Raw genomic sequence first — 25600 nt, 5'->3', positions numbered from 1 at the left:
AGGTTGATTGATTGGAGTAGGATGCGTTTAAGCCGAATGATGGATATCTGCAGTCGTTACTCTGTGCTATGGTAGGCATCAACGGAATAGGAGGTCAGCTGTTGGCCAGTGGCGGTGGCCCAGAACTTTTCCTCCAATTCGCGTAGAGAAAGCGTCCGAAAGCGAAGCAAATTGAGTAGAAGGTCCGAAGCAACTGAATAAAGAGCAAACAAAACACAAATAATGAACTCACTCTCAACCTTACTCGTGATTTTATTGATCCCTAATGATATCGGGTCACAATATTTCCTATAACAAAAATCGCCTTTCAAGTACCACAAATTTTCTCGTCGCCTAAACACTATTTTGGAAATATAACGAGAATGGATTTTATTGATTCTCTCATCATTTGGAAATCCAATTTCCCAACGAAACTTAATACAATGGCGCAACTTTATTTGACTCCTGATACTGTAGGCACAATCGATCAAATTCGCTTGCTTTTTTCGTATAATCCGTGACAAATCCACTGTTCGGATAGAATTGCTTCAATTGCTCCACATAACGTCCAATAACTTCTGCACTTTTCCCCGTCAAATGTGACAAAACAATCAAATTAACCAACGTGTCGTAATCGTTATGCTTCTTGGCTAAGGATTCCTTCAGGACATCTTCCGCCTCGTCATGCCGTTCCTGGCCAATATGACAAACTGCCTGGCCGTTGAGCAGGAGTGGTGTCGCTGAATATTTGTCGCAAAACTCCTGGAAAATATGATAGGCATCCTGGAGTTGATCGCCACCGCTTAAAACTCCAATCCAGGCTTGCGCCAGTTGTGTTAGCGTCGCGTCGTCACTTTTCTCCTGCATTTTAGCTAGGATTGGTTTGGCTAAGTCGATGCGATTCATCTTCAAGAGGCAGTAGATGGATAGAGCCATGCATTCGAGGTCATCGTTACCTTGGAGTACTCTAAAAAAAGGAAGCAATGAATTTGCAGAAATCGACGTTGATCAGGTTTTCATCTCACTTCAATGCGTTCTCATAGAGTTCCTCGCGACAAAACACAATTGCTCCGGTCATAAGCCAAATGTTCGTATCCCCCAAGTCGCCCTGGAGCTTGTTAATGAAAAACTGTGTGATTTCCTCACGCTTTTCCGGGTTTTCCAAGTACTCATACAAATACCGGAACGCCACCAAAGCTGTTGGATTGTTCTCCTTAATCTCGCTGTTTATCAAACGCGCCGATTCAATGGCCAAATAGGAGTAATACGAATAAGCCAGAAGATCCGGTGTTCCGGTGGTTTGCTCCGGCAGAACCGTGTTAATGCAACTCATGAAATTTCCGATGTAATAGAAATTCCGGGCATCGAAAAGCAACGCGTTCGATGTGTCGTCCATGATTCTGTCTGATTGGATGCTATTGGGTAAGAGATTTTCTACAGGAAGTCGTGAAAATGAATCAACGTTTTCCGGCAATTGGAAATTATAACAAATATACGAGCGCAGAACGACCGGACTAGAAAATAAATAATGACGTGTCTGACTGACAGCGGAGCAACGACAACTCGGTTTTCGGTGGGTGTACACACGTTTTCGATATTGACAGGCGCCATCTTGCGTTGAATTTTTGGGATGTATTCGTATTTTCGAATAATTTATTAGAACGTAATATTTTGAATCCATTATGATATATATTTATTCACGAACACTATGCAAACATACAAAAATATAAAAAATGGTCGCCAGGAACTAGGATTCCTAGATATACAACCTGATCGACGCTTTCGATGGTTTGGTCATTAATGCAGATAGGAAGAGTACGTTGACCCGTCAGACTAAGACTGGGGCATTCATACCATCTCGCGCTCAACCTATTTACGGCCTCTAGGAGATCTCACTCTTAGCTTTGAAGAGCTATCAACGCTGGTTGCAAAAATCGAAGCATATCTCAACTTGAGGTCCCTCTGCCCACTCAGTTCAAACGTCAACGGTGCTTAAGCTCGAGACCCCTCTGCCCACTCAATTCAAACCCCAACAGCGCTGTGGTCCTAACGCCGGCCCATTTTTTAGTTGGATAATCTTTGCTGTGTTCTCCTGAACCATACAACGACCCAGAATAGCGTACGTCCATCAACAACCGATGGAGGCTACTCAGCAACCTGCGTGACTCCTTCTGGGCTCCCTGGAAGAAGGAGGCCTTACTTACATCATCATTACAAGGCAGACTCTACCCCCCCCCCCCCCCCCCTCTTCAGATCCACCGAGCAAGCAATCCTGTATCTGCAAGATCATATCCTCAACCACCTGGAAAATAGGCATTGCAGCGTAGCCTGCGTCTTAGTCAGTTTGGAAAGAGGGCTTGCTCTACAAACTAATTCAGTCCAATTGCCCCCCCCCCCCAATCAGAATCCTCAGGGACTTCATCTCCAATAGAACTTGCAACGTGCGCTTCGACGGTCTTCGCTCCATCGACTTCCCGGTAAATTCAGGAGTCCCTCAGGGATCTATTCTAGGCCCCAAACTTTTTAACATCTTCCTCCACGTCAACGACAACTCAGGCAGCCCCCCACCCGCCCTTTGCTTCCAACGACAATGGTCTTCCTGCGACCTCTCCGGGGTGGTTTGCCCCATAATTCCGCATATGATCATGCTGTCGCGTTATCCCACCCTAAACCGCTGATAAAAAAATCTAGCCAAGCCCAATGCATAGTTACGCGGGCAGAGGCACTTCGTGTCAAGGCTGGCTTTCTTCTCGGACAGTAATTCTTCCCTCAACAATCACGCCTCCCTTCCCTCCTTTATCCCCTCGTTTTATCAAAGCTTCTCCCCCGACTTTCATAGAGGCTAACAGCGTAGGGCCATTGTTCTGGCAGTCAATCCCCCCTCTCCCATTATTTCCAGTAATTTTCCTCACAACCATCACGCCTTCCCCCTTTTCTCCTTCATCCCCTCGTTTTATCAAAGCTCCTCCCTGGACTTTCACAGAGGCTAACCGCGTAGGGCCATTGTTCTGGCAGTCAATCTCCCCCCCCCCCCCCTCCCTCCTGCACGTTATTTTCCTTACCTAATCTAGATTAAGACAATCAAAATTAATTAACCTGTTTCTGCCTTGTAAGAATTCAATTTTTAAACCATTATAATTAATAAAGGAGCATTCCGAATTGATTTTTTTTAACGGATATGGTAATTTGACAGGTGAAACTACTATTTCGGCGGACGTATAGTCATTTTTTAACGCGGGGGAGTCTATTAGCAACCAAGTTGCAAGTTTGTGGCCGGTTTAAGGCTTTAACGACGGAATGCTAGCGTTCGATATTAACAAATACCATATTCTGTTAGGTTAGTCTTATTTTCGGAAAAATGCCTTATTTTAGGTTTTAAATTCATTGTGCTCTTATATAAATTTAGTAAATTAATGAAAGCATCGAAGCCAGATATGAAAGAAAACTGATTGCGTGGCAACATTCGGGTTATCTTCGCCTTCGCTTTCTCGCAGTTAACTTCGAATTAATTTCCAATTGAACTGCTTTCACCTGGCAATGCTTTCCATATATATTCCCGCTCCCAAACTGACAGCTTGGGCCAACTAAACAATCGGCAACGTGTCAGTGGATCGTGTCATCGTGGCTTTCTCGCAAGCACTTTTTTTTTTATAAACGTAGGAGGGTCTCAAAACCAACATTGCTTTTACGATCGCGACTAGGTTCCGTTGAGCCAGTACATAATAAGACTTGATAAGTTGAACTGATCGTTTGTTCCCATTGCCGGGTCCTTGTACATGCTCCTGTGGTAACAGTTGTATCGTGTGATTGGCAAGTGTTTGAAAGTTCCGGCTTAAAAGAGGGTTTTTGTCGGTACCCAGCGTGTAATTGTGAATTAAAAACTAGAAGCCGTCCTAGTGGCAGAGTTTTGAGTTTTCTGTAATTAACCCGGGATATAAAGTAAGGCGTGATTATGGCCCCAAAACAAAGGATGCGAATCGCAAACGAGAAGGCGAGCAAATACGTGACTATGCGTGGCAACGTACCTAAATCCTCGGTAAGTTTACAATTAAGTTTGATGCTGGGCTCCTTAGGTAATAGTTGAGTCTAAAGTGAAGGAAGACAGCAGGACATAAGCGAGGAATCAAATCCTTTTTGGCGTTTTTCCCCCGATTTGCTTTTGGGTTAAGGATTGTCACTTGGTTGTGGATGTCCCTGTCTAGATTTTTGGTTTGCCACTGTTATGAGGAGCATACTCGAATGTGTAACTGTTGGACGCATTCCGGGATTGAAGGAGAAAGTGCCACGCTACACTTCCTCATCCAAACTCCGCATGAAATCAACCCGTCCCAACTCTGACGAGTTTTGTTTTGCAAACATTGATATAGACGACAATCGGAGCCTCGGTGGCGATTTCTGCATTTACGGAGAAAGTAATTGGCCTAGTGAATGGCGGTTCACTATGCTGACTTGTGGGGAGTCCTCACCAACCCCGCATTCTGACAAAAACATGCTGCACAGTCCTGAAAATCACTGGGCGGATTTCATCTTATTTGTGTTACTTAAGTCCCAAGCGCCTGCGTGGCAATTCCAGAAAGAGAGCCACCGGCACGCAGCAGATTGTAATCTCGTTTCACAAAGGTCAGACTGTCGAGCGCTCGATCGCAGCCAGTGAACGGTAAATAAGGTATAGCGAAATTATCGGTGGTCGCTTTTCCACGGCATTGTTTACCACGATTTTGATTTTTTGTTACTATCAAGCGAGATTATGAGCGAGGATTGAATTGAAATATGCGTGGCAGCGAGTAATTTGTTGTTTTATCTTTAACCTCGGTCAGTCAGATACGTAGATGCACATTGAGAAAGTTTAGGACCCCCAAAGTGGGGACATGAGGATGGCTTGGTGACCCCAACGAGGATAGTGTGTCGCGCTCTTAGATTGACCCTCAGTCCTTAGATTTAGTACTCTCTGCATTTAGTGAAGCCAATTGATACTAATCCATGCTTTTCTACCTTCAAATTCCGTTACAGAAAAATAAAGATAATCAATATCCGGTTGGACCATGGTTGTTGGCACTTTTCCTATTCGTTGTATGCGGATCGGCAATTTTCCAGATCATTCAATCCATTCGCGTGGCGTAGAAGGCTGACTATGAGATACATAAATTGTTGTTGACGTTTTTTTTACAACAATATTAAGATAAAATATGATAGGTTGATGAATAAAATTCAAAGAAAAATGGAGGAGACAAGTGAATATCTAAAGATTAATTATGAAGAAATAGAATCGACGGTAATACAGCAATTTGGATCTGGAAATATGAATGAAATCTTGAAACTCGGAGGGCATACGATTCACAAATCGAACATAAGTTTACAGTGAGGCGAACAAATAAGCCGTAATTTCTATGAAAAACTCAGAGAATTTTCTCCTAATTTGTGGCATTTTTTTTTTGTTTTTTTGTAATAATAAATTCCGAACCACAGAGCGTGCGTATTTCAAAATATCTCTATGCATTTATGGGTGTTTGAACATAGCTACAGGTGCATAGGCGCAAATTTGAACAAGAGTTGATGGACTGGCGTTAAATTCGATTGCCTCGTTTCACCGAAAATTAATTCAACGCATAGAAACTCACAGACTCAGACTGCGGTACACCTTTTTTTTGTGCTGATTTTATACATTTCCAACTGCAGAGAATTTACATCTTCGAAAACAATATTTCTGGGGCTGATATTAGCGTGTTATTTTTCTTCCTTAAGTTACAGTAAAAATACCTCAATAGTTTTGTGTAAATTGTTTTTCGTATTCTCAACCTGTTTCTGAAATACTATTTAACCTAAAATTGCAAATAACTTCATGCCAACAACAAACATCTATTTGAAAACATTCCGGATATTTTTTAAAAACAAAGAATAATATTAAAAAAAAAAACGATTGCCAGCAAGACGAACGAACATTGCGATTAAAAATAATAAAAAAAAAAACACTTCCAGAATGTTTATTTTGATAACAGATCCTGTCTTTTTTTACGCAACAACAGGATCAGCTTTCAAGCAATTGTCTCTTTGGATTGAATTTTTTTTTACTTTTTTGTGTCTATTTTTTTCTTGTCTGTAAAATCATTTTTGAGATTTTTCTTTTGTACTGTCTTTTTCGTTTGAAGAAAATCAAGTATATATTGTGTAATTATCAGAATGAAGTGAATGAAGCGACATCTTTATAACTGAACATGTAAATAGTAATAATTAAAAGAGAAAAAAAATAAAAGAAAAATATTTAAAAAATTAATTAAAAGTTGAATTTGTTTTACCGAAATTTACCAGGAATAGGTTTTGGACGCGTAGGAATTTCTCGAGTTTTTGTTTGTTTGCTCCGGTGCTCCGCCTCGGCTCCACTCACTAGTCTGGCTATCATGTTGCGGGAGGGGAAAAAGCGTGGAAGGTGCGATTCCCCGGTAGGAACTGTCGCGGTCAGGGTGCCGGCGTATTCTCGACACCAAGCGTTTTAACCACATCCGAAAAGACCATTGTATTATTCTCAGACGTTCTGGAGGATTACTCCTACGTCCGGCTGAAGGAGCACCTCATACGACGGCTTTCAGTGAGGGAAGAAGCGAAGCTAAATTATTTGCTGAATGAGCTAACGCTAGATGACCGTACTCCCAGACAGCTGCTTCTAGAAATAAGGCAGTTGGGTCGGGATAAGGTTGGCTTTAAGTTGGTGAAGGCCCTCTGGTTCAAGCGGCTCCTGGAGAGCACCCGCACCATCTTAACCTGCGTGGACTCGGGGTGCTGGAAGTGTTGTCCGCCACGGCCGATAAGGTATACGATGTATACGCGACTTATGGGCTTAGATCCATTGAGCGACAAAAAGAGCAGCAAAAAATGATATAATTACAATCTGACTGCAGCTGACTTCTTCGTTAGATAGATCCTATTTATTACAGTTACTAAATGCTGACTCTAATGTTTTCGGTTGAGGTGTTATATGTGTGGTATTCCTAGCCTAGAAGGATTGGTAGCTTGGAATGTGTATAGTATGTTTAGTAAGTGTTCTATTGCATTTCCAAAATTTCAAATAAAATAAAACTGTTTCAAGTGTTTGGTTACATTTGTGGTGTTATCTCCTTAATTCTGTCTAAGAGAATTTCAATATCTTGGAAATTGGGAGTATACATGACTCGTGCACGCAGTGGTACGTACCCTTTAAAGTTTTCCCCGAGATTCCTCCAAATTTCGGCAATTTTTCAGGCACCCAGACCCAGGAATTTTTTTTTTAATGGGTGGAGGCGGAAATCTTAAAAATACGCTCCAATGCGTGGGATTCTCACCCCCACTTCGCGAGGAGGGCTCTGGTTTACACCAGCGCAACTAAGTCATGCGTTCGTCGCGCTTTCCGAGCTCACTCCAGTTCCCTCAGCTTCTCCTGTATCGCTTTATCGCACTCCACTTTGTTGTGGACCTCAGCATCTCCATGGAATTATGGAGTCCGATAAATGCGTTGAGGGCTTCGGTTAACCTGCTTCTTTCATTCACGAATCTCGGACAGTGGAGCATAACATGCTCTGGGTCCTAGCGTGTAGTGACGCATTCGGGACAGTCTGGATACTCATCCATTCCGAAGCGATGCAAGTACTTTCTGTATCCACCGTGCGTAACGTATCCGTAACGAACGACGTTAGGTGGTAATTTAATTCTCCATGCTTCCGCCGAGACCCATCTCTCAATACGCGGGATCCTTTTCGAAATTATCCCACCGTTGCTGCCATCTCCTATAAAGCTCTTTCCTAGTGGCTTTTACGAAGCCCGCAGCCACCTCGGCTGGATTCAACCTCCTTCTCCGGTAGAGACAGTGTGCCTCATTCGGCAGATAACCGTCGTCGCGGCCTTAAAGTCCATGAAAAGATGGTGCTACTGATGGCCATAAGATTTTCCATCGCTTGCCATAGAGAGAAAATCTGATTTGTTACTGATCTCCCTGGAATGAAGTCTCCTTAGTATGTTCTGGGCGGCCTAGCAAGACAGCGGAGAATGTCATGTAGATGGTACTCAGCAACGTGATACCTCTATAATGAAGTGGTGCAGATACTGCCTGTGGTGTCAATTATCACCCCCAGGTATTTGATAGCCAGCTTTGATACGATCTGATCTTTTTCTTGCGGTTCGTTATTAAGGTCGTTTCCGTTTTCACGTCCACCAAGGTCAGCCCAGCCCTTTTTAGCCAGGACTTCACCGCTCTCACTGTTTCCGTCGAGTAGACCTCCACATCTTCTGGGTATTTTGATGTAACAACCACAGCGAGGTCATCTGCAAAGCCGACAGTCGTAGTCCCCTCTGGGACGGGAATAGCAAGCACCCAATTATACATGATGTTCCACGGAGGACCCAGTATCGATCCCCTGTGGTTCCCTGGCTGTGAAAATGTATTCTTTGGGGCTCTCATTCGTCCCGTACGAGAGAGTCCATTCTGGAAGGTATTTTTTCACCAGATTTGCTAAATACCCGGGGACAACTATGTCAGTCAATGCTCTTTAATTATGTTCCAACCCCAACACGGCCATCAGTGCCATGCTTATTGCATTCACCATAGAGTGAGCACGCCAGAAGCCAAACTGGCGCTCCGAAAAGCCCTTGCTATTTTCAATCGACGATGGATAGGAGTCTGTTGTAAATGACTCTCTCCATCATCTTCCCCATTGTATTCAGCAGGCAGATAGGACGATATGATGCTCGGTCTTCATGTGGCTGGTTAGGTTTGGGAAGCAACACCAAATTTTGCTTTCTTCTTTTAGGTACGCCCCGAAGGTGTTGGTAAAAAGTTGGGATCAGTCTTTGCTGCCAGTTTCAAAGCTCGGTTGGGGATGCCTTGCTTTCATCGATCCTACCACATATTTCCCGCAGCTTCTCCACAGTTACTGGAGGTATTATGCTCTCCTTTAGCTGGACAACCGTTTGCTTTCTCCTATTTTCGTGGGCAGGGAACAGAGTGCCAACAACCTGTTTGAGGTTGCTAGTACCCGGCATATAGGAGGGAGTTGAATCGTAGGCCTAAATGAAGTTGATACAAATCAACCTTAACCATTGCGAGGCAGCTCAAGACTTGCTCTCGCATATCATACCAAATGTGAACCTCACAAACAGTCGAATGAGCACTAGAACCGGAAAACCGTTGGAGCTTTCGAGGAAGAGACATTCCTGGCGGTTTTAGAGGAGGTTACGACCCAAAGGGAACGGCGCTCGGAATATCCTGAAGTGCACTGCTTGGCCCTTCCACCCCATGTTTGCGTAATTGATAATAACTCCATTATTAGTTGGGACTCTCACCTGAAATATCGATCCCTCAGTTGAACTCCGAGACATATTTATTGTTATTTTTTGAACAGCATTGCATCCACTTTCAATTTAACACGATCCTGCCATTCAGACTGCCGCCAGGATAATGAAATACTGATCGTCTAGGATCAGCCTAACTCAAGTAAGTAATCGTAAGTTGGCCACAAGTTCGCAACTTGGTTGGCATCCATGATTTTATGGCAACCCTTATTATTCGCATCTTTTAATCAACCGCTGCGCCATCTGATCATGAACTTTCTAAACGTTCATTCATTCGACGACTGGCATAAGAGGTTGACGTCTTAATCGTGCGGGATTGGATCTTATCCGGTTCAAATTTTGATCCAGGAAAACTTAAGATTTTCGGTGATAATTCTGCATATTAATATCTAAACCGGAATAGATTTAAAGTGAATCAAGTGCGACTGCCAATTAGGCGGTTACAGGGTGGGTGTTGGACAGGGACGCGCGTTTTCTGTTTTGTTTTTTTGAACAAGAGCGCAACGGACATGACAGTTTAACGACGCGAAGTTTTGAAAGTTGTTTTCGTTGGTTGAGGATTGTTTTGTTGATTCTCGGATAATGTGATATGATTTTGATTCAGTGTTGAGAGGAGTTTGAAAGCTTTAAACATGCCTAGGATAAGGAAACGACTGAAAAGTGATGACGGCCCGCGGGCACCCCCTAAACCTACACCTGCTGCGCCTGAGGTTTGTTTATGTTTTTAAAAAAATGCAAAATATTTGCTAATAATTTATTAATTAGGCAATCGCCTTGGGGCCAACCGTTCCGGAGCTGTCGATAGTGGTCTCAGCAGATCCTGCTTCAGGATTTTATGTCCTTCAGGTGGTTAATTGCTCGATTAATCTCTTTATGGTTTTAAGGTTCTTTTTGATTGTAGCCAACCGCGGTTCAGATCGGTGGCTGTTCCGGGACTTCTTCTGGCGGGACGGGGCATCCAACAGGGACTATACCGAAGGTAAGTAAAGTAATTCCGTTCAATGAAGTTAATTTAATCAACTATTGAAATTTTTGCCTAGAAAATGAAGAAACCTTCTGTGTCGGAAGAAGCCAAATGTCCGGAAAGTTCTTCTGCTGGTGATCCTCCTGATCTTGATTTGCTGAAGCAGTTTGGACACATTGTACACAACGACCCCAATGCGTCGTTTATTATTTTTGATGCGGCACCTATGAGGGAACGTGCAGAACAACTCGAAGCATCCAAGTCCTTGTTGAAGATGTCACAGGGTACAATGGCGTCATTTGCTGAGATAAAGGCGCCGCCACTGCCGACAGTTGGCCAGGTAGGACAATCATTAAAGGATTTTTTGGCGCCATTTTTTCTAACCTGGCGTCTCTATTCCCAGCCGCCATCTAAGCATCCAAGTGTACCTGAAGTGTCGGTGGTTTTCGATAGTAACAATAATGAGTCTTTGGTTCCGGCAAAACCGCGCATTTATCCCGAAAGTATAAACGAGAGTGTGAATCAGCTGAAGGCGCAAATTGAGCAACGTTTTCAGGAGATGGCTGAATGTCCATCGGAATTACCAAAAAACAATAAAAGTGTGAGAGTGGTTATTAAACGCAATCGTGGTGTTCAAGCTACCCCTAATGTACGTGATAAATATACTCAAGTTCAGGTTGAACGACGGCCACCATTGAAGACTCGTGCGGGTAAGATATCTTCCAATGATTTCAAACAATCATCATCTTCACAAAATTGCCAAGAACCTGTGGATCCGCTTAACGATCCCACAGAAAGACGGTTAACTCGCGAAATGGTGCTAAAAGCGCTCGATGAATTGAACTGCATATTTGCAATGCCACGACCTGCCACATACAATTCCGATGAGGAAACCAGTAGCATTTCTGATATGTCCATTGATTCCGCGGTAACAAAGGAATTTCCAGATATCGGAACGGCTGACAAAGTTGAACACAAGACTGAGGGGGTAAATCATCCAATTCCGGCGAAAGATCGAAGTCTGGCAATGAAAGAATTGGCTGCGAAATATCTACCAAAGTGGAAGCAAAAGCTACTCTTTCAGGATGAGCTCCCATTGTACGATCCAACAAAACCTGGGTGTTCTACCCAGGCCCAACAAAATGTGTTCAAAACTGATACGAAAGGTCTAATTGATCAGATAAAATCGATGAAAATCAATCAACCAAGTGATGATGATAGTTCTGATCATTACGATTCAATTCGTACTCAGATTTTTACGTCCTCCGCGGCTGCAGGTGTTCAAAGTCCATTGGACAAATGTGAGGATACCACAGACAATGAACAGCCAAATGTGAGGCTTTTTCATAAGACTGTTGTTGATCGGGCGGATCTTGAGAAAATTTGTGATATTCCAATGGCATTATGTCGTGAGGAAAAGGAGCTACTGAAAGCATATCGAGAAAAAAAGACTATTTTTGTACTTAAGTAAGGAAGGGGTGGGATTAGTAGCTCGCGGCCGTCTTCCTGCTTTCCTATGAGACTTGATTTTTCCTTAGTTTCCTGATTTCCCATGAGACTTGATTTTTCCTTAGTTTCCTGATCTCCCATGAGACTTGATTTTTCCTTAGTTTCCTGATTTCCCTTAGTTACTTGATTTCTCCTTTAGTTGGAAGTTAGGGGAGTTTATTGCAATTCGTTTGTTTCTAATTCGTTTCTTTGTGTTCCTTTTTTTTCCAACTTGTTAATGTTCCCAATGGCAGTGGATCCCGAACGGTCTACTCCTTTGAATTATTCTGTTTAATTTGAGATCCTGCATTTCTTTTAATGTAGCAATTGTGATAATAAAAATACATATACATATTTATATATATTTTTCTAGGCTAGCAAATTGAAATAGTGTGAATAAGCTGCCAAGCTTTCTCAAAAGAAAACTTGTTACTAAATTGTAAAGTTATAAATTTGGTATTTATCAAAATTCTTTTATGGATTTAATACAAATTTAACATCCATTTTTATTGAATTGACTGTGGTTTAATGGACCATTGAATTGTGTCCTAATTGTCTCTAATGATTCGTAAATTTTCGTCTTGGTCATAATTTTTTTCATCTTTGTTAATTGAATTTCTAAATTTCGAGTAATAAAATTTGGCTCAAAATAGTCGTTTCATTGATTAAAGCAGTGATTTAGGTATAAATTGAAGTGGATAAAAGAAGGTAAGAAAATCCAGTAGTTTTTACAGAGATGCTTAGGGACAGGAAGGGAGAGAACCCATTGATACAAAAACTGTTCCGTTCGAAACGTCTCACCATAGGGTCAAAGCTCTGGTACTGGTTCGAGATCGGGTTCCCTTCAATTTAGCTGGTCATGGCGTGAGAAGGTTCATGTCGATCGATGTAATTAGTAGACGCGCTGGTCATTATCGCAGGAGCACTGTATATCAAACTCAAGCCACAGCAGCACTGTGTGTGGATTGGTTTTATAACGTACTTTGTTGAATCGGTTGCTGAGATATTGACGCCACGTGATCGATACGGAGTTTGCGGTTTTTGATGCCATTGGATTCACCTGGCTGCCATGGAACATCTCTTTTTATAGGCTTGCGATATAGTGCTTATATCGGGGCCTGTGCCTATAGGCAACCGGGTTTTCGTATTTCGGTTGGACATAGACATTCGTCGTGAAGGGGATTCACTCAAGTCCAATTAAATGATTTCTTGCATATGATGGCTTTGGAGTTGAACCTCCAGGTTTACTAACATATACCCTCGGGGCGAAGATTTTTGGAGCTACGCTGCGTACGCGACCTGGGCATTTTTTGTACGTTTGATGTTGACAATATCTTTGCTGGAGTCGAGGGTTTCTGCGTGCGTGTATGGGTTTTAACGGATCCATGAGCTCCCGTTTGTCCTGATTTGTCTGAATCCGATCACCAGAGACCGAATATTATCTGTATTTGGTGTTTTTATCGTACAGATTCATTTCCGGGGTCTTTGAGAGCATATCTCCGCTGATGAGGGTGGAAGTTGTTTTAGTCGAGTTTCCCACAGGAAAAGAAGTCTTGGCCATATTTTCAGTGAGATTGGTTCTCTTGGTATTGAGAGGTTCACCTTGTTAGCATGCAGAGTGCTCTTTCATTTGAGGCAGGATTATCATGGGTAATTTTGGGCACTTTGTTTTGAGGACGAGGAACCGGAGACACATGCGCATTTCAAAATGATTTCTTCTCTTTTCTTATTAATTAAAATTTTCGCAGTTGCGATGTGTAGGACCCAACACGCCCATGCCTGTATCAGACTTCTCAGGCGGGGTCTGTCTCGTCTTCTTTTTCTACCATAGATATTGCCCTTCTAGACTGTCCGGGTGGAATCATCCTCATCCATACGGATTAAGTGACCCGCCCACCGTAACCTATTGAGCCGGATTTTATCCACAACCGGACGGACATGGTGTCGCGCATAGACTTCGTTATTGTATAGGCTACTGAATCGTCCATTCTCATGTAGGGGGCCAAACATTTTTCGGAAGATTCTTCTCTCGAACGCGGCCAGGGCTTTCTTCAGGCACCAAGATGTTTGAGCAATTTCAGATGTCACGGCCATTGCTCCAATATTGCATCAGTGAAAGCAATTAAGACTAAAGAAGTAATGAAAGTCCTGGCGGGGTTTAACGTGAGTACCTGGCGTGAAGGCATAATCCCACGGTCCTCTTTCGACGCGGATTGATTTTGTGACCGCAATCAGAGCCCCGCCATGCAAGCACAGCGGTCCTGGTTTATACTGAGTGCAGGCTCAGGATTCACACCAGTGGATGCGAGGCCTATCTAACACCTCTGCCGCAACTAAGGGGTACAGCACCCGAGTTGTACAGCGCAACTCCAGGCTTGAGCTCTGAGGAGCTCTGTGCGCGATGAAGGCATAACTAACGAAGTAATAATCATCGTCATCAACGGTGCAACAACCGGTATCCGGTCTAGGCCTGCATTAATAAGGAACTCCAGACATCCCGATTTTGCGCCGAGGTCTACCAATTCGATATCCCTAAAAGCTGTCCGACGTCCTGATCTACACCATCGCTCCATCTTAGGCAGGGTGTGCGGATGAGCCGGATTTTATCCACAACCTGACGGTCATGGCATCGCTCATAAATTTCGTCGTTATGTAGGCTACGGAATCGTCCATCCTCATGTAGGGGGCCAAAAATTCTTCGGAAGATTCTTCTCTGGAACGCAGTTTTTATTGCTAAGAACCCAAATCTCCGAGGAATACATGAGGACTGGCAAGATTGTCTTGTACAGTAAGAGCTTTGACCCTATGGTGAGACGTTTCGAGCGGAACAGTTTTTGTAAGCTGAAATAGGCTCTGTTGGCTGCCAACAACCGTGCGCGGATTTCATCATCGTAGCTGTTATCGGTTGTGATTTTCAACCTTAGATAGGAGAAATTATCAACAGTCTCCTATCTTTACTTCCCGTTTGACCAGTGTGGTTTGATGTTGTTGGTTGGTTGGTTTTCGGTGCTGACGTTGCCACTATATATTTTGTCTTGGCTTCACTGATGTGCAGCCCAAGATCTCGTGCCGCCTGCTCGATCTGGATGAAGGCCGTTTGTATGCCTCGGGTCGTTTTTCTTATGATGTTGACATCGTCAGTATAGGTCAGTAGTTGGACGGACCCCCACGGCTTCGTGGCGGACTTTGCCTCCCGCCAACTCCCGGGCCGCCTATCCTTAAGAAATAGATGACTCACAAAGCTAGGAAGTGCTTCCTGAGGTTAGCGCCGTTTTTTTCACCATTTGCAGAATCACACCAATTATCATTGCGTACAACAACATGCCTCCTCCCTCACAGGCGTGCGGAACGTATTTCCGAAGACGACCTCCTTCTCCTATTGTATCCCTCAATTCTTGTTTTACAGCATCTAACTCCCTCGTGTTCCATTCAGGATGCATCATCTCCAAATTTTCTGATTGTTGGAATGGATTACGGGGACGCTCTCAGACCGGCCCTTAAAAACCACCCTCAGATCAGTTTTGATCCGAGCCACATAAGCCTCCTCTTTCCACTTCCTTAAGTGGCACCACTCCTGTGGATGCTTCACCTCCTTCGCCAAATCCTGAACATAAGCTGAACCTGAACGGATTAGCTTGGCTTCATAGATTACCTCAGATTTCGACAGCATCTTCTATAAAGAACAACTTATCCTTCACGGGGTTGAGAAAAAGGCTTCGAAAAGGTGCGGTTGTTCCCAAATTGCAGGTGACTCTCCTCGAATTGGGTATTGTGATTACCATGTCATGGGAAAACCGCTCACCAAAAACTAATGGAATCAGAAATTCAACACTTATTAGGTCGTCCTTTACCCATATAGCTAATGGATGCACTTCACCAGTCCGGCAACCTCTTTGTTCAGGCGCCTCACATATTTTGCAAGCTCCGCTATGGTCCGTAGTTTATACAGCCATCTGTGCTTCGTCATTATCACCCCAATCAGTGCCTGCACTTCCATCGACTATTGCGAAATTTCCCTTAACATAGCGTTCTCCTGCCGGGCTATTATGGCGTTGATCTGCCCCTCCACCTGATTGTATTCAAGGTCCGTTATGTTGAGCATCAAGGCCGCATTTTTCGTCTGCTGCTGCTTCATCGCATGCAATTTCCTGTCCACCATCGCATCCCTGGCCCCCATGTACCCTACTGCCCCTGTAGAAATTAAGGTTGGCAATAAATTTGTACTGAATAAACACTCAGCCCCTATTTTCAGGGCTTGACTGGCGGCAAAGGGAAGAAAACCCACGGGAGCCCGCTCAACCCGACTGATTTTATAGGTCCCTAACAGGTCCTGATGGCCATCTGCCGCCTGCAGATCTGCGGCGACTTTCAGATTGAGGCAACGCTTCCTCACATCTTCCTTTGACTGTTTTTCACATAGCTTGCTGAATCTCTTCGACTGTTGAGAAATTACAAACAAATTTTACGTAAAATTCACAGAAGTCGCGATTGTGTATTTTAACATTGACCAGGTGAACCATTCTCGTTTCTACTAGCGGTTCTACTGACCAGGTTAGAGATTTAGAAGGCAGCAAAAACCCGCATAGAACTAGCGCTACTTGCGCCAGTAACCCACCTTTAACCCTTATAGCAGCCCTGATTCTGGGTTGACGAGGAACACTCTGTGAGGAGCTACTAAGGTCTGAGCAAATTTCTAGATGAAGTGCCTTTGTGGCCATGCGCGCGAACACGACGACATAAACCTTTATCGATTTCGAGCCTCGAAGCCTCCAGTTCCACCCTAAGGATTGCACGTCGTCCCCTATCACCAGATGAACTACGATCCTTGCAGAGAACGCAATTTTCGCTTTCATTGCAGGTTTTCTCTTGGTAACTTACCTGGCCGCACCCCCAGGGACCTCGAGACATGCTCGCAGGTCCTCATCAGGGAGGACGCTCCACGGAGGCCGCTGCACTCATGAGGGCCCCATTGAAGTTCTGGAGCGACGGGAGCAATCCCTTCAAGCTCGATGTCCGGGGTGGGCCCAAATAGGTCTCTTTTTCGAGACTGAAAGCATTCGCCGAACCTGGGGACACGCTTAAGAATAACATATAAATTACAAACAAACTTTATATATTTCCTTAATTGAATTTTTGTACAGAATTCATGTATTTATTCACCAACATGAAAAATATAAAAAACAAAAATCTTGTCGTGCAAAGAGCTAGTTTCAAATGTGGCACCCATATTCAGTATATCGTATTCTGCGACAGAATATCCAGCCATTTGCACTATGTATTCGCCTTCCTAATATGATGCAACGCCCTTAAATGTCGTGGCTTGCGCTGTTGTCCCAATAGTATCAAACGATCCGTTGATCTAATCCGTAAGGAGGGTAAAAGTTGTTGTTGTGTTTGCCCCATCGGTATCTCCTTTTCCGCTCGTACATTTACTATCTGCAAATTGTCTATTTATTAACATTGAGGCTGCGAAACAAGGGAGCAGGATATCCAATAGAATTATCGTACCAACATTCTTATTTAATCCATTACTGGAATGCGCTAAATTTTGTCTGCCTTGTATATTCCCTGTTCCAGCCGATTTCAACCCGGTGCCATGTGCCAGCAGTTCCTCCGTTAAATTGTCCAAAGTTTTGTGTGTTGTCGGTAGCCATGGTATGCCATTTGTAGAATTAAAACTGCCGATCATGTTGTTATTGCCTGAGGAGTGATGATGATATGGCGCGGCCGACTGTGGGGCTGCCGATGAGGGCGGTGAAGTAGGAGATGAAGTTATTGCTTTTCTGGCTGATTTTGCATACCAGGACGATGCCGGATTCCCTGATTGTTGACGAGAATGCCGAGCCGTGAATTCTGCATTTACATGTGTTAATTAGAAAAGAAATACACAGCCAAGAAATAGTTCCAAAAGAGCCAGAAGATTGAGACATAGGGGGGGAGGGGGATAGGACTACCTGTTTCATGTTTCAATCTTCTAGAGTTATGAGCACTACTGAAACCTTTCCAATTATAAAAACCTTTCCGTTGATGCATCAATTCGGCTGCTCTTTTTGGTCGAAAGTAATAGTCTGCTATGTCCTGCTGGTTTTCCTCATCGTTAGGTCCCTCTCCACCTTGTGAGTTCTTAAAGTAAATTAACGGTGTGATTTTCGGTTAAATTTAGACTTAGTCCTCAGTTGAAAGAAGATTTACCTCGTCCGAGTTGCATTCCTGACCATGATCTGGACCTAATTTACCGCCAAGTGGACGCTTTGGTGTAACAGCTGCAGAGGAAGCTGTGAAGACGTGAGATATGGTTTAATGGCGAATTAGCGATTAGGAAGTGGTATCTCCGACATATATGGAAGGTCCGTCTTAGGGAGAGACACCGGAGTTTAGCTTCCCTTACGGAAGTGCCAATGGGATGTGTCCAAAAAATAGGACCAATTTAAATTTTTCTCAGAAATTTGTATTTATTCGTCCAAATCGATTTCATCCCCTTCAAAGTAATCTCCTCCAGACGCTACACACTCATGCCTGCCGTTTTGCCACCCATCGATTCATGTCTGATAGTCAAAATTAGCCGACGCCTTTGCTGCTCTCCATCCAGGACGAAATTCGCACAACAGGTTGATATCCGCTCCTCGAATGAGGCTCTACTGTAGTAGGTCTGTAGGCTATGCTGGTACCACCGAACACTCGCGGAAAAAGTCACAAAATGTATCACCCCTTGCGCCTTTGCAAAAGCCACAGCTACCGGAAGTACAACACCACGTCGCATTTCCGTTTTCGCCCCCTGAGCAGACGCAACTATTTTATTGATATAGGCGCTGAGGTTTCGGTTCTCCCTGTATTCAAGTACCATCGATTAACGCCTCAGGCTTTAAAATTGGCGGCAGCAAATTCATCGTCGGGTTTGGGACTTCGACGCACGCATTCGTGGCGTTTCACTCCCATTTTGATCGCAGATTTCCTATGGATCTGCAACACAGGTTCCTTATCGATCTCACAACCAAACTAACGTCATAAGGGACGATCTCCACCTGCTCATCCGATACCCTATCTATCATTTTCGAAGACGTTGCTAACCCCCGCAGTCATGCACTTCTTCAAAAATATCGCAATATTGCTCCAAGTGTAGCCTCTCCGAGCCAGTGAAGTCTGATGTTGAGCACCAAAACAAGACCACCGGCCCTCCTATCTTCTCTAAGGTGCGTTCACCATGACCACAGAAGCTCGCTGTTGCGTTGAAAGAGTTTGAAGAGCTCCTTAAGTAGGGTACATGCAGACCCTCAGACAGCTGTTGGTCTTCGCCACTCCTCATGGTCCCCACTCCAAACCAAATTGCGGATGGAGACCTTGTGGCGACTATAGACGAGTGAACACCCAAACTATTCTGGGATGACTTTTGGGCTGTGCTATGCGTCGTAAACATTCCAGAGATACATCCATTCTGTTCTACGAAATCTAAACTTTTGTTTCTGTTACATGGATGACGTTCTGGTCGCCTTCTCTTCAGAATTTGAGCATAGAGCGCAACTCGAGTGCATTTTTCAGCATCTTCTTGAGACCGGTCTTGTTCTCTATGTTGAAAAGTACGATTTCTTAGCCATAATATGGATGACATCCAACCGGATCCGGACAAAGCAATTGCGAGCTTCCCGCTTCCCAAAACGGTTAAGGATCTAAGAATCTTCTTGGTCATGATAAACCTCTACCGTCATTTCTTGCCCAAGGGCGCTCACCATCAATCCAGCCTTAATAATTATCTGTCCGGGCCGAAAATCAAAGACGCTGGACTGATTGAGTGGTCAGCAGCGGCTATCCAGGCATTTGAGCCAGCGAGTATTTGCGAAATATATCTGGCATCGCATATCAAAAGTGCAAAACTTCAAAGCGTTTGAGAAAAGAAGTAGGTTTGTTCCCCAGGTCCACCAAGTCCTTCCACACCATCCACCTTGATATCATTGAACCAGTGCGAGACTCGCACCGTTTCCGTTGCCTCATAATCATCGATAGCTTCACGCGGTGGCCTAAGATCGAGAGTGGATTCCACGCTTTGGTGTGCCGGCGAGAACCTGAGGCTCCCCAACGTGTTCTTTTTAATTTTTGAAATGTTGTAAACGTTCCTTTTCGACATTGTCTGCTCCCGGAAGGCCTTCTGTAACATCCTGAACATTCCCCCATACGGATATGTATTCCGCAAATCAAATTTAATACAAGATCTCTGGTCAATTAATTCAGACATTATATAAATCGACGGAGTAACATTTTTCATCTTACAGAATCAAGCGTATCTCAGCAACTAATGATGGCAAAGATGTCAGTCAGGATGTCAGGCACAGTGTTACTAACTCAAATAAAAGCGATACCATTGACGCGGGAAATTTAAATTGAAAATTAGTCTTATTTTTTGGACATAGTAGTGTTGGTTTTTTTTTTTTTTTTTTTTTCACACTCTTACCAGTTGCTGGTGGCAATCGAAACCGATGCATCATATCTTCAGGTAGTCGCCATTTTTTACTATCATCATTCCAAAATGAATCGGCTTGGATTTGGTCAAGATCCCTGGAAATTATATTAAGAAATTCTTTTGGACTGAAATAACCCACTCCCGACCTCAAATGTTTGTGAAATCTTACCAATATTTGCCATCCTTTCTTAGTATCGGCAGGGCTTTGTCCATTATCTGTTGATAAAATTTTAAGTTCTTTTCAAGACGACGAATGGTCTCTAGGTAATCTGCTCGATCCAATTGAAATTCAGATTGTAAATCGGATACCTCCCTTTCAAGTGCTCGTACCTTCATTCTGCATTGTTTCAATGCATCAGTCTTAACTTTTAATTCATGTTGTATGTCGCTATAGTGTTCCTGCAGAAGATCACGATCTGATGATTCTTCCACGCGGCTCAAAACTTGAGCCAGGGCACTTAGTCGCCGCTGGGCGGCAAGCTTCCTTTTGATACGTCGCTCCTTCAATTGCGCATCATTGGCACGTTCGCCTCCTATTAGGGCATTTTTTATTGCTTCAATTCGATTAAGAGCTTCTTGTTGTATCATTTCGCGTCTTATTACTCTATCAGAGTCCGAATTTAAGGGTGGATTTACGATGGAAGTCCCATTGCTGCTCTCAATTGAGTTGTTGTTAATTTCGACAACGTTGCTATTGGGGTTGTTGATTACATGGCTCAGGTCCTTAAGTTGCTGTTCGTAATGCGTTTTAAGGCGTTCCATACTTCGGACTAGATCTTCCTTTTCTTTTTGTTGAACCTCGTGTTCAGATTTCAGGCGCATGGTTTCCTTTTCATACTCAGCACGTAACTTGGATCGCTCGATTGCTAGCCATTTCTCACGTTCCGCCGAATCAGGACCAGTCTTGTTGGGAGGGATACCCTTTTCACTTGACTCTAAGAGTTTTTTAAGTTGGATGATCTCTTGCTGGTATTCACGAAGCATAGTATCTTTTGGATCTTCATTTATTACGGGTTTATTGTGTATATTTTTGGCTCGGCTGGCGTATCGCAGAGTCGACAGGGTCTCATCGTAGTTATAATCAGCCGGTGAAATGCAGGCAATCATGAGGGTTTTGGTATTACCCCCGAGTGAATCTTGTAGGAGACGTGTCAGTTTTGAGTCTCGGTAAGGAATGTGCTTCGTTTTTCCATCGACTAGGGCGGAGATAACATTTCCTAATGCGGATAGAGAAAGGTTGATTTTAGTGGCTTCTTTTAGTCGTTCACCAGTAGCTCCAGTCTTGTTCTGGCGTTCAGAGCCTGCCAAGTCCACCAAGTTCAGTTTTCCCTTTCGAATTCCGGGAGTATTGTTGGATTCAACGGGATTACTGTTATCTTGAATTTGAATCTGTTCCAGACTTATCGTAAAAATTGAGTGCGATCTCGAGCTACCGGCATTCATGAGGGTCGCTCCAACAACTCGATTTTTGTTCCCTTGCCTAAGTAAAGCATCACATTCCTGAGAATTGTGGACAGTATGTGTTGAGAGATTCTGTACAATGATCCCTTCACCTGGTATTTCCTTAAGTTGAATATTGGTTGAGCTATCGTCCGGGTTTAGTAGATCTCGAAGATTTTCATTATAGATTTCTAGATAGCTGACTAGAGCCAGATATCGTACACCTGTTGCAACTGAAATTGCCTCGAAAATATGATCAAAAGATCGTGATATTATGCCGCGTTGTGATGTTAATGTGGAAACAACATCATTATCATTTCCGATTGTGGTATCACGTACTATTTCTGGACCTTGCATTGTATGGGATTTTCCACAGCCAGTTTGTCCATAGGCGAAAATCGTACCGTTGTATCCTTCTAGGACATTCTCGACTAGAGAATAACAAATGTCGTTGTATAAAGCTTCAGTGGGCGCATTGGCACCATAGGCACTATCATATGTGAAGCTTTTAGCCGGGGTTGAGAGATCATTTGGATTTTCAAGGCTCACCATGCAGTCCTTTATTTGCACGATATTCTATGTTAATAAGGGAAAGAGGAGGATGACATTAGTGGAAATGTTGTCTTACTAGAGCTCTGGAGTTTATTTTGGTACAGGTAATTTGGGGGTTGGAAAAGGGAACCGTCTTCTCACCTTACAATGTGCATCTAACTCCTTTTGACTCATGGGTCGGCACCGGACAACTACACGCACGTTCTCAGCCATTGTTTCGTTATTAAAATTGGTTGGCTCTTCGTAGAATTTCAGTTATTAATCAACAACACTTTATTACACTTTATCTATTCACTATGTTCAAATTTCTACTAATTTTTATTTCGTATTTTTAAGAGAAACTATACAACAAACAGGTACTGGGGAGACAAAATACTAAAATATTTTATTATATTTTTTTCAAGTACATCCTCTGATGCTTTCTCATGTCGCTTGCCACTATCGAGCTATTAATAAGAAATGGACAATGGCCTACCCTTTCCACACAAATACTTCTCTATATTAGCCAGCATTTCCAATGACTACTTTATCTATTGTACTTCAACCCAAAACCTTCTATTTTTTAAACTGACAACCACCCTGGGTCAATATTTCCTCAATTGACTCATTGTTTCAGTGAAGGGAAAACCTATTATCATGAGCAATAAATTCTGGCCTGCAGAATGCTCTATCCATTAAAGGGAGGCACGTACTATCTATAGTACTCATCGTGAGGCCGAGGCTCTTAAATGGAGGGGGTCAATTGAGCAGTCATGCAAAATATTCCTTCGGTACATATGATTCTACTATCGGTACAAGTAGGGGGTGAGCTAATATTGCAAGTCCTCAATGCCCCCCACTTCCCATCGAGAAAGTTTTGAATATCAAAAGCAGCAACTTTTCAAAGAGATTTCCAAGGAATTTTAAGCAGAAAGCTCCCACTGTTTAAGGTTACAGACCACGGTCTCCAGTTCTTGATCAGCGCGGACCAAAGGTATGTAGGCGTGCGAACTAAAGGTCAAGGATTTGGGGGCAGGGTTTCATCCATCGAGTGAGACCACAGTCATGATGTATTCGATTTGTTGCTGTTGATATTATTGAGGAATGGAAAGGAAGATTTCAGCTCCAGGAGTGACTGTTTTTAGGTTTAGGTTGACAGATTTAAAGGGTATGCCTATTTGGTATCACATGGTATTCACTTTGAAGTTAGTAGAAAGGGATATTTTGTTTACTGAGCACTTTTAACCTTCAAAAATACATTTTCATTAGTCATTCATCAAAAAGAGTGGCACTAACACCAGCTAACTGTCCAGATACCTACAGGAAAACTATTTTTGACGGGTCAACCCCAAGGATCCAATGGCAACCTTTTCATTTTTATCTCTCTTCAAAAACTATTGGACTATCTTCATACTCTATTTATTGATGCGTTTAAAGGAAACCGATATAATTTCATATTGACCATTTTGGAATACCACTGAATTCAGCACTTGGGAGTTTACATTAAAATTTGAATTACTTTAAAACTATACTTTCTAATCACATGCGTCCTTGCCACATAAAATCTATAAAACACAAAAAAAAAATCCCTACGAGAAGGAGTTAAAATCCACGTTAACTAACGACTGCAATATACAAATTATGAAATAGTCACAAAGTCCAATAGTCAACATTACCACGTTATGGTCTAACGTTTAATCCTCCCCCCCCCCACCTTTCTACAACCCCAAAAGCTTGCCATGGATATCGCTTGGTAGTGGACACCTTTCTCTCAACGGCGGAAAACTCACTTCAATGAGAGAAAATCTCTTGTATTGAGCCTACACCATTAATTCTATTCAAAAAGTAATATTAACAACAGTAAGAGTGAAATGAGGGGGGGGGGGATAGTGAAGGACGTGGGGGACACAGAACGAAAAAAATAGGGTTGCTCTGAAACTAACATATTAGGCAAGGAGCAAGTGGACAAACATGACAAATTAAAAGCCCTTATCAGATTGAGTACAAGAGCAAACCGGCCCAACTCAATCGACAGGGGGTTGAAAACGGCATGTTTGTGCATCAACCCCAGTAATAAGTGATGTCAAGAAATATTTAGGACTATCAAGCGCAATACTTTCAAAGTTCTCCCTTCCTTTGCCTGTACTCTTCCCTCCATGCCGAGCTCACGCTAAGTCATTATTCATTTATCTCTGAATTTGTATCGAATTGACCAGTTTTAAGTCATGAACTCCTTTTTCTATTGACCCCATAGTTGGCAGCTTAATAATTCCGAACTCCACCCCCTCCCCCTCAGCCTTTCTTCCTTACAACACTTCTAACGATCATTCCTTATGCATTGCTCAATAATTTGACGTGGCAAAATTTACATTCCTTCGATTTTATTCGGTTTCGATACCATACCTAAGCAGAGTTCACTAGTAGATTCAAAGGACTCCCAGCCTACAATCCCCAGGATTAGTAAGGGAAATATGAAAATAAATGATACACAACACAGGAAGAAAGAGTAGCATGCAAAATAAGTTACTTTCTACTTTCCTGACCATTTGGAATAGGGTTGGGGATGGTGGTGATTTGGGAGAATGACTACCATCGCGGGCTCTAAAGTATGGGGATTATATGTGACACGAAGGGACCTATCCTACAATTCGAATCAAACACTGACATTTGAAATAATGGATTGAGGTCAAGGTGATGTAACTATTGGTTTGAACATACATATCTACATATGTGCGAATACTCCACCCTCATGAATACCTTTGGTGAGCTTCGCGCGTTGATGGTGTTGTCCACAGAAGTCAGTAAAGTTGTTAGTTGGGCAACTGTTCGGCAGCTGATAACATCTTTATTTGAAAAGAAAGTTACTTAGTTCAATGGAAAATGCTTTTCAAAGGCTATTGTTGTGGAACTGAATTTTCCCATTCTATTAGGGTTGCTAGGAAGCTTTAGTTTGGTAGCTGAATTTCGAATTTTGCTGATAACGACTAGCTCTTAATGAGGTTCCCGTTCACCAAATGATCCTAAAAATTGTTTTGAATTTCACTTGAAAAGTAATTAATTGTGATACTGAATGAAAGTTCGGTAGGAAAAAAAGCAATATTCAATCGAAAGTAGGACTTGCCTGAAAATAATGGACATTCTACGCTAATATTATATGAAAAATGAAGGCAAATAGGGGCTTGAGCGCCAGCGTGAGAGGCGTATCAGGTGTACTGTTCAATTGATGTATTGAACTCCGTAGATGATTCAAGATTATGGTTTATTCAACTCCGAGGAGTCCACCTAGTGAAATGGGGAGACTGTTGATTAACCTTTGATTCCGTACTATTTTTTTTGGGCTTCCGCAACGGTACGCCATCGGACTACCAACTAAACACCTCCCCATCGTCAGAGAGCTAGCCTAAAACTGTTTGTCACATTATTTCGGGCTA

General features: G+C 43.0%; 4 protein-coding genes across 13 annotated transcripts; 2 read left to right on the top strand and 2 right to left on the bottom strand.

Moving 5' to 3' along the window:
- Positions 1-228: 228 nt before the first annotated feature.
- LOC119660862 (coatomer subunit epsilon) lies at positions 229-1660 on the bottom strand. Its single transcript, XM_038069757.1, has 2 exons — positions 1005-1660; positions 229-946 (listed from the first exon to the last, which is right to left on the bottom strand). Exons 1-2 carry the CDS (start codon positions 1658-1660, stop codon positions 415-417), a joined length of 1188 nt encoding a protein of 395 aa, XP_037925685.1. The 3' UTR covers positions 229-414.
- Positions 1661-3577: 1917 nt separating this feature from the next.
- LOC119660853 (stress-associated endoplasmic reticulum protein 2) lies at positions 3578-5937 on the top strand. The gene is made up of 2 exons (XM_038069748.1): positions 3578-4015; positions 4990-5937. Exons 1-2 carry the CDS (start codon positions 3932-3934, stop codon positions 5098-5100), a joined length of 195 nt encoding a protein of 64 aa, XP_037925676.1. The 5' UTR covers positions 3578-3931; the 3' UTR covers positions 5101-5937.
- A 3685-nt stretch (positions 5938-9622) lies between these two features.
- On the top strand, positions 9623-12396 carry LOC119661002. The gene is made up of 5 exons (XM_038070108.1): positions 9623-10004; positions 10060-10140; positions 10196-10273; positions 10335-10598; positions 10662-12396. Exons 1-5 carry the CDS (start codon positions 9927-9929, stop codon positions 11727-11729), a joined length of 1569 nt encoding a protein of 522 aa, XP_037926036.1. The 5' UTR covers positions 9623-9926; the 3' UTR covers positions 11730-12396.
- A 4457-nt stretch (positions 12397-16853) lies between these two features.
- Positions 16854-23831, bottom strand: LOC119661006 (osmotic avoidance abnormal protein 3). Of its 10 annotated transcripts, none has more exons than XM_038070140.1 (8): positions 23763-23831; positions 22332-22549; positions 20368-22214; positions 20190-20293; positions 17939-18021; positions 17701-17869; positions 17255-17599; positions 16854-17193 (listed from the first exon to the last, which is right to left on the bottom strand). In XM_038070140.1, exons 2-8 carry the CDS (start codon positions 22401-22403, stop codon positions 17018-17020), a joined length of 2796 nt encoding a protein of 931 aa, XP_037926068.1. In that variant the 5' UTR covers positions 22404-22549; positions 23763-23831; the 3' UTR covers positions 16854-17017. The 10 variants fall into 10 exon arrangements, with proteins under 10 accessions (XP_037926068.1, XP_037926064.1, XP_037926065.1 ...); XM_038070136.1 differs by lacking the exon at positions 23763-23831 and adding an exon at positions 23632-23714 and having other exon boundaries at positions 22332-22565; XM_038070137.1 differs by lacking the exon at positions 23763-23831 and adding an exon at positions 23632-23714.
- Positions 23832-25600: the final 1769 nt, after the last annotated feature.

Source organism: Hermetia illucens, chromosome 7, assembly GCF_905115235.1.
Source record: "Hermetia illucens chromosome 7, iHerIll2.2.curated.20191125, whole genome shotgun sequence".
Taxonomy (NCBI): domain Eukaryota; kingdom Metazoa; phylum Arthropoda; class Insecta; order Diptera; family Stratiomyidae; genus Hermetia; species Hermetia illucens.
Note: the sequence above shows the minus strand (reverse complement) of the source record. Positions and strands in the feature narration are given on the sequence as shown.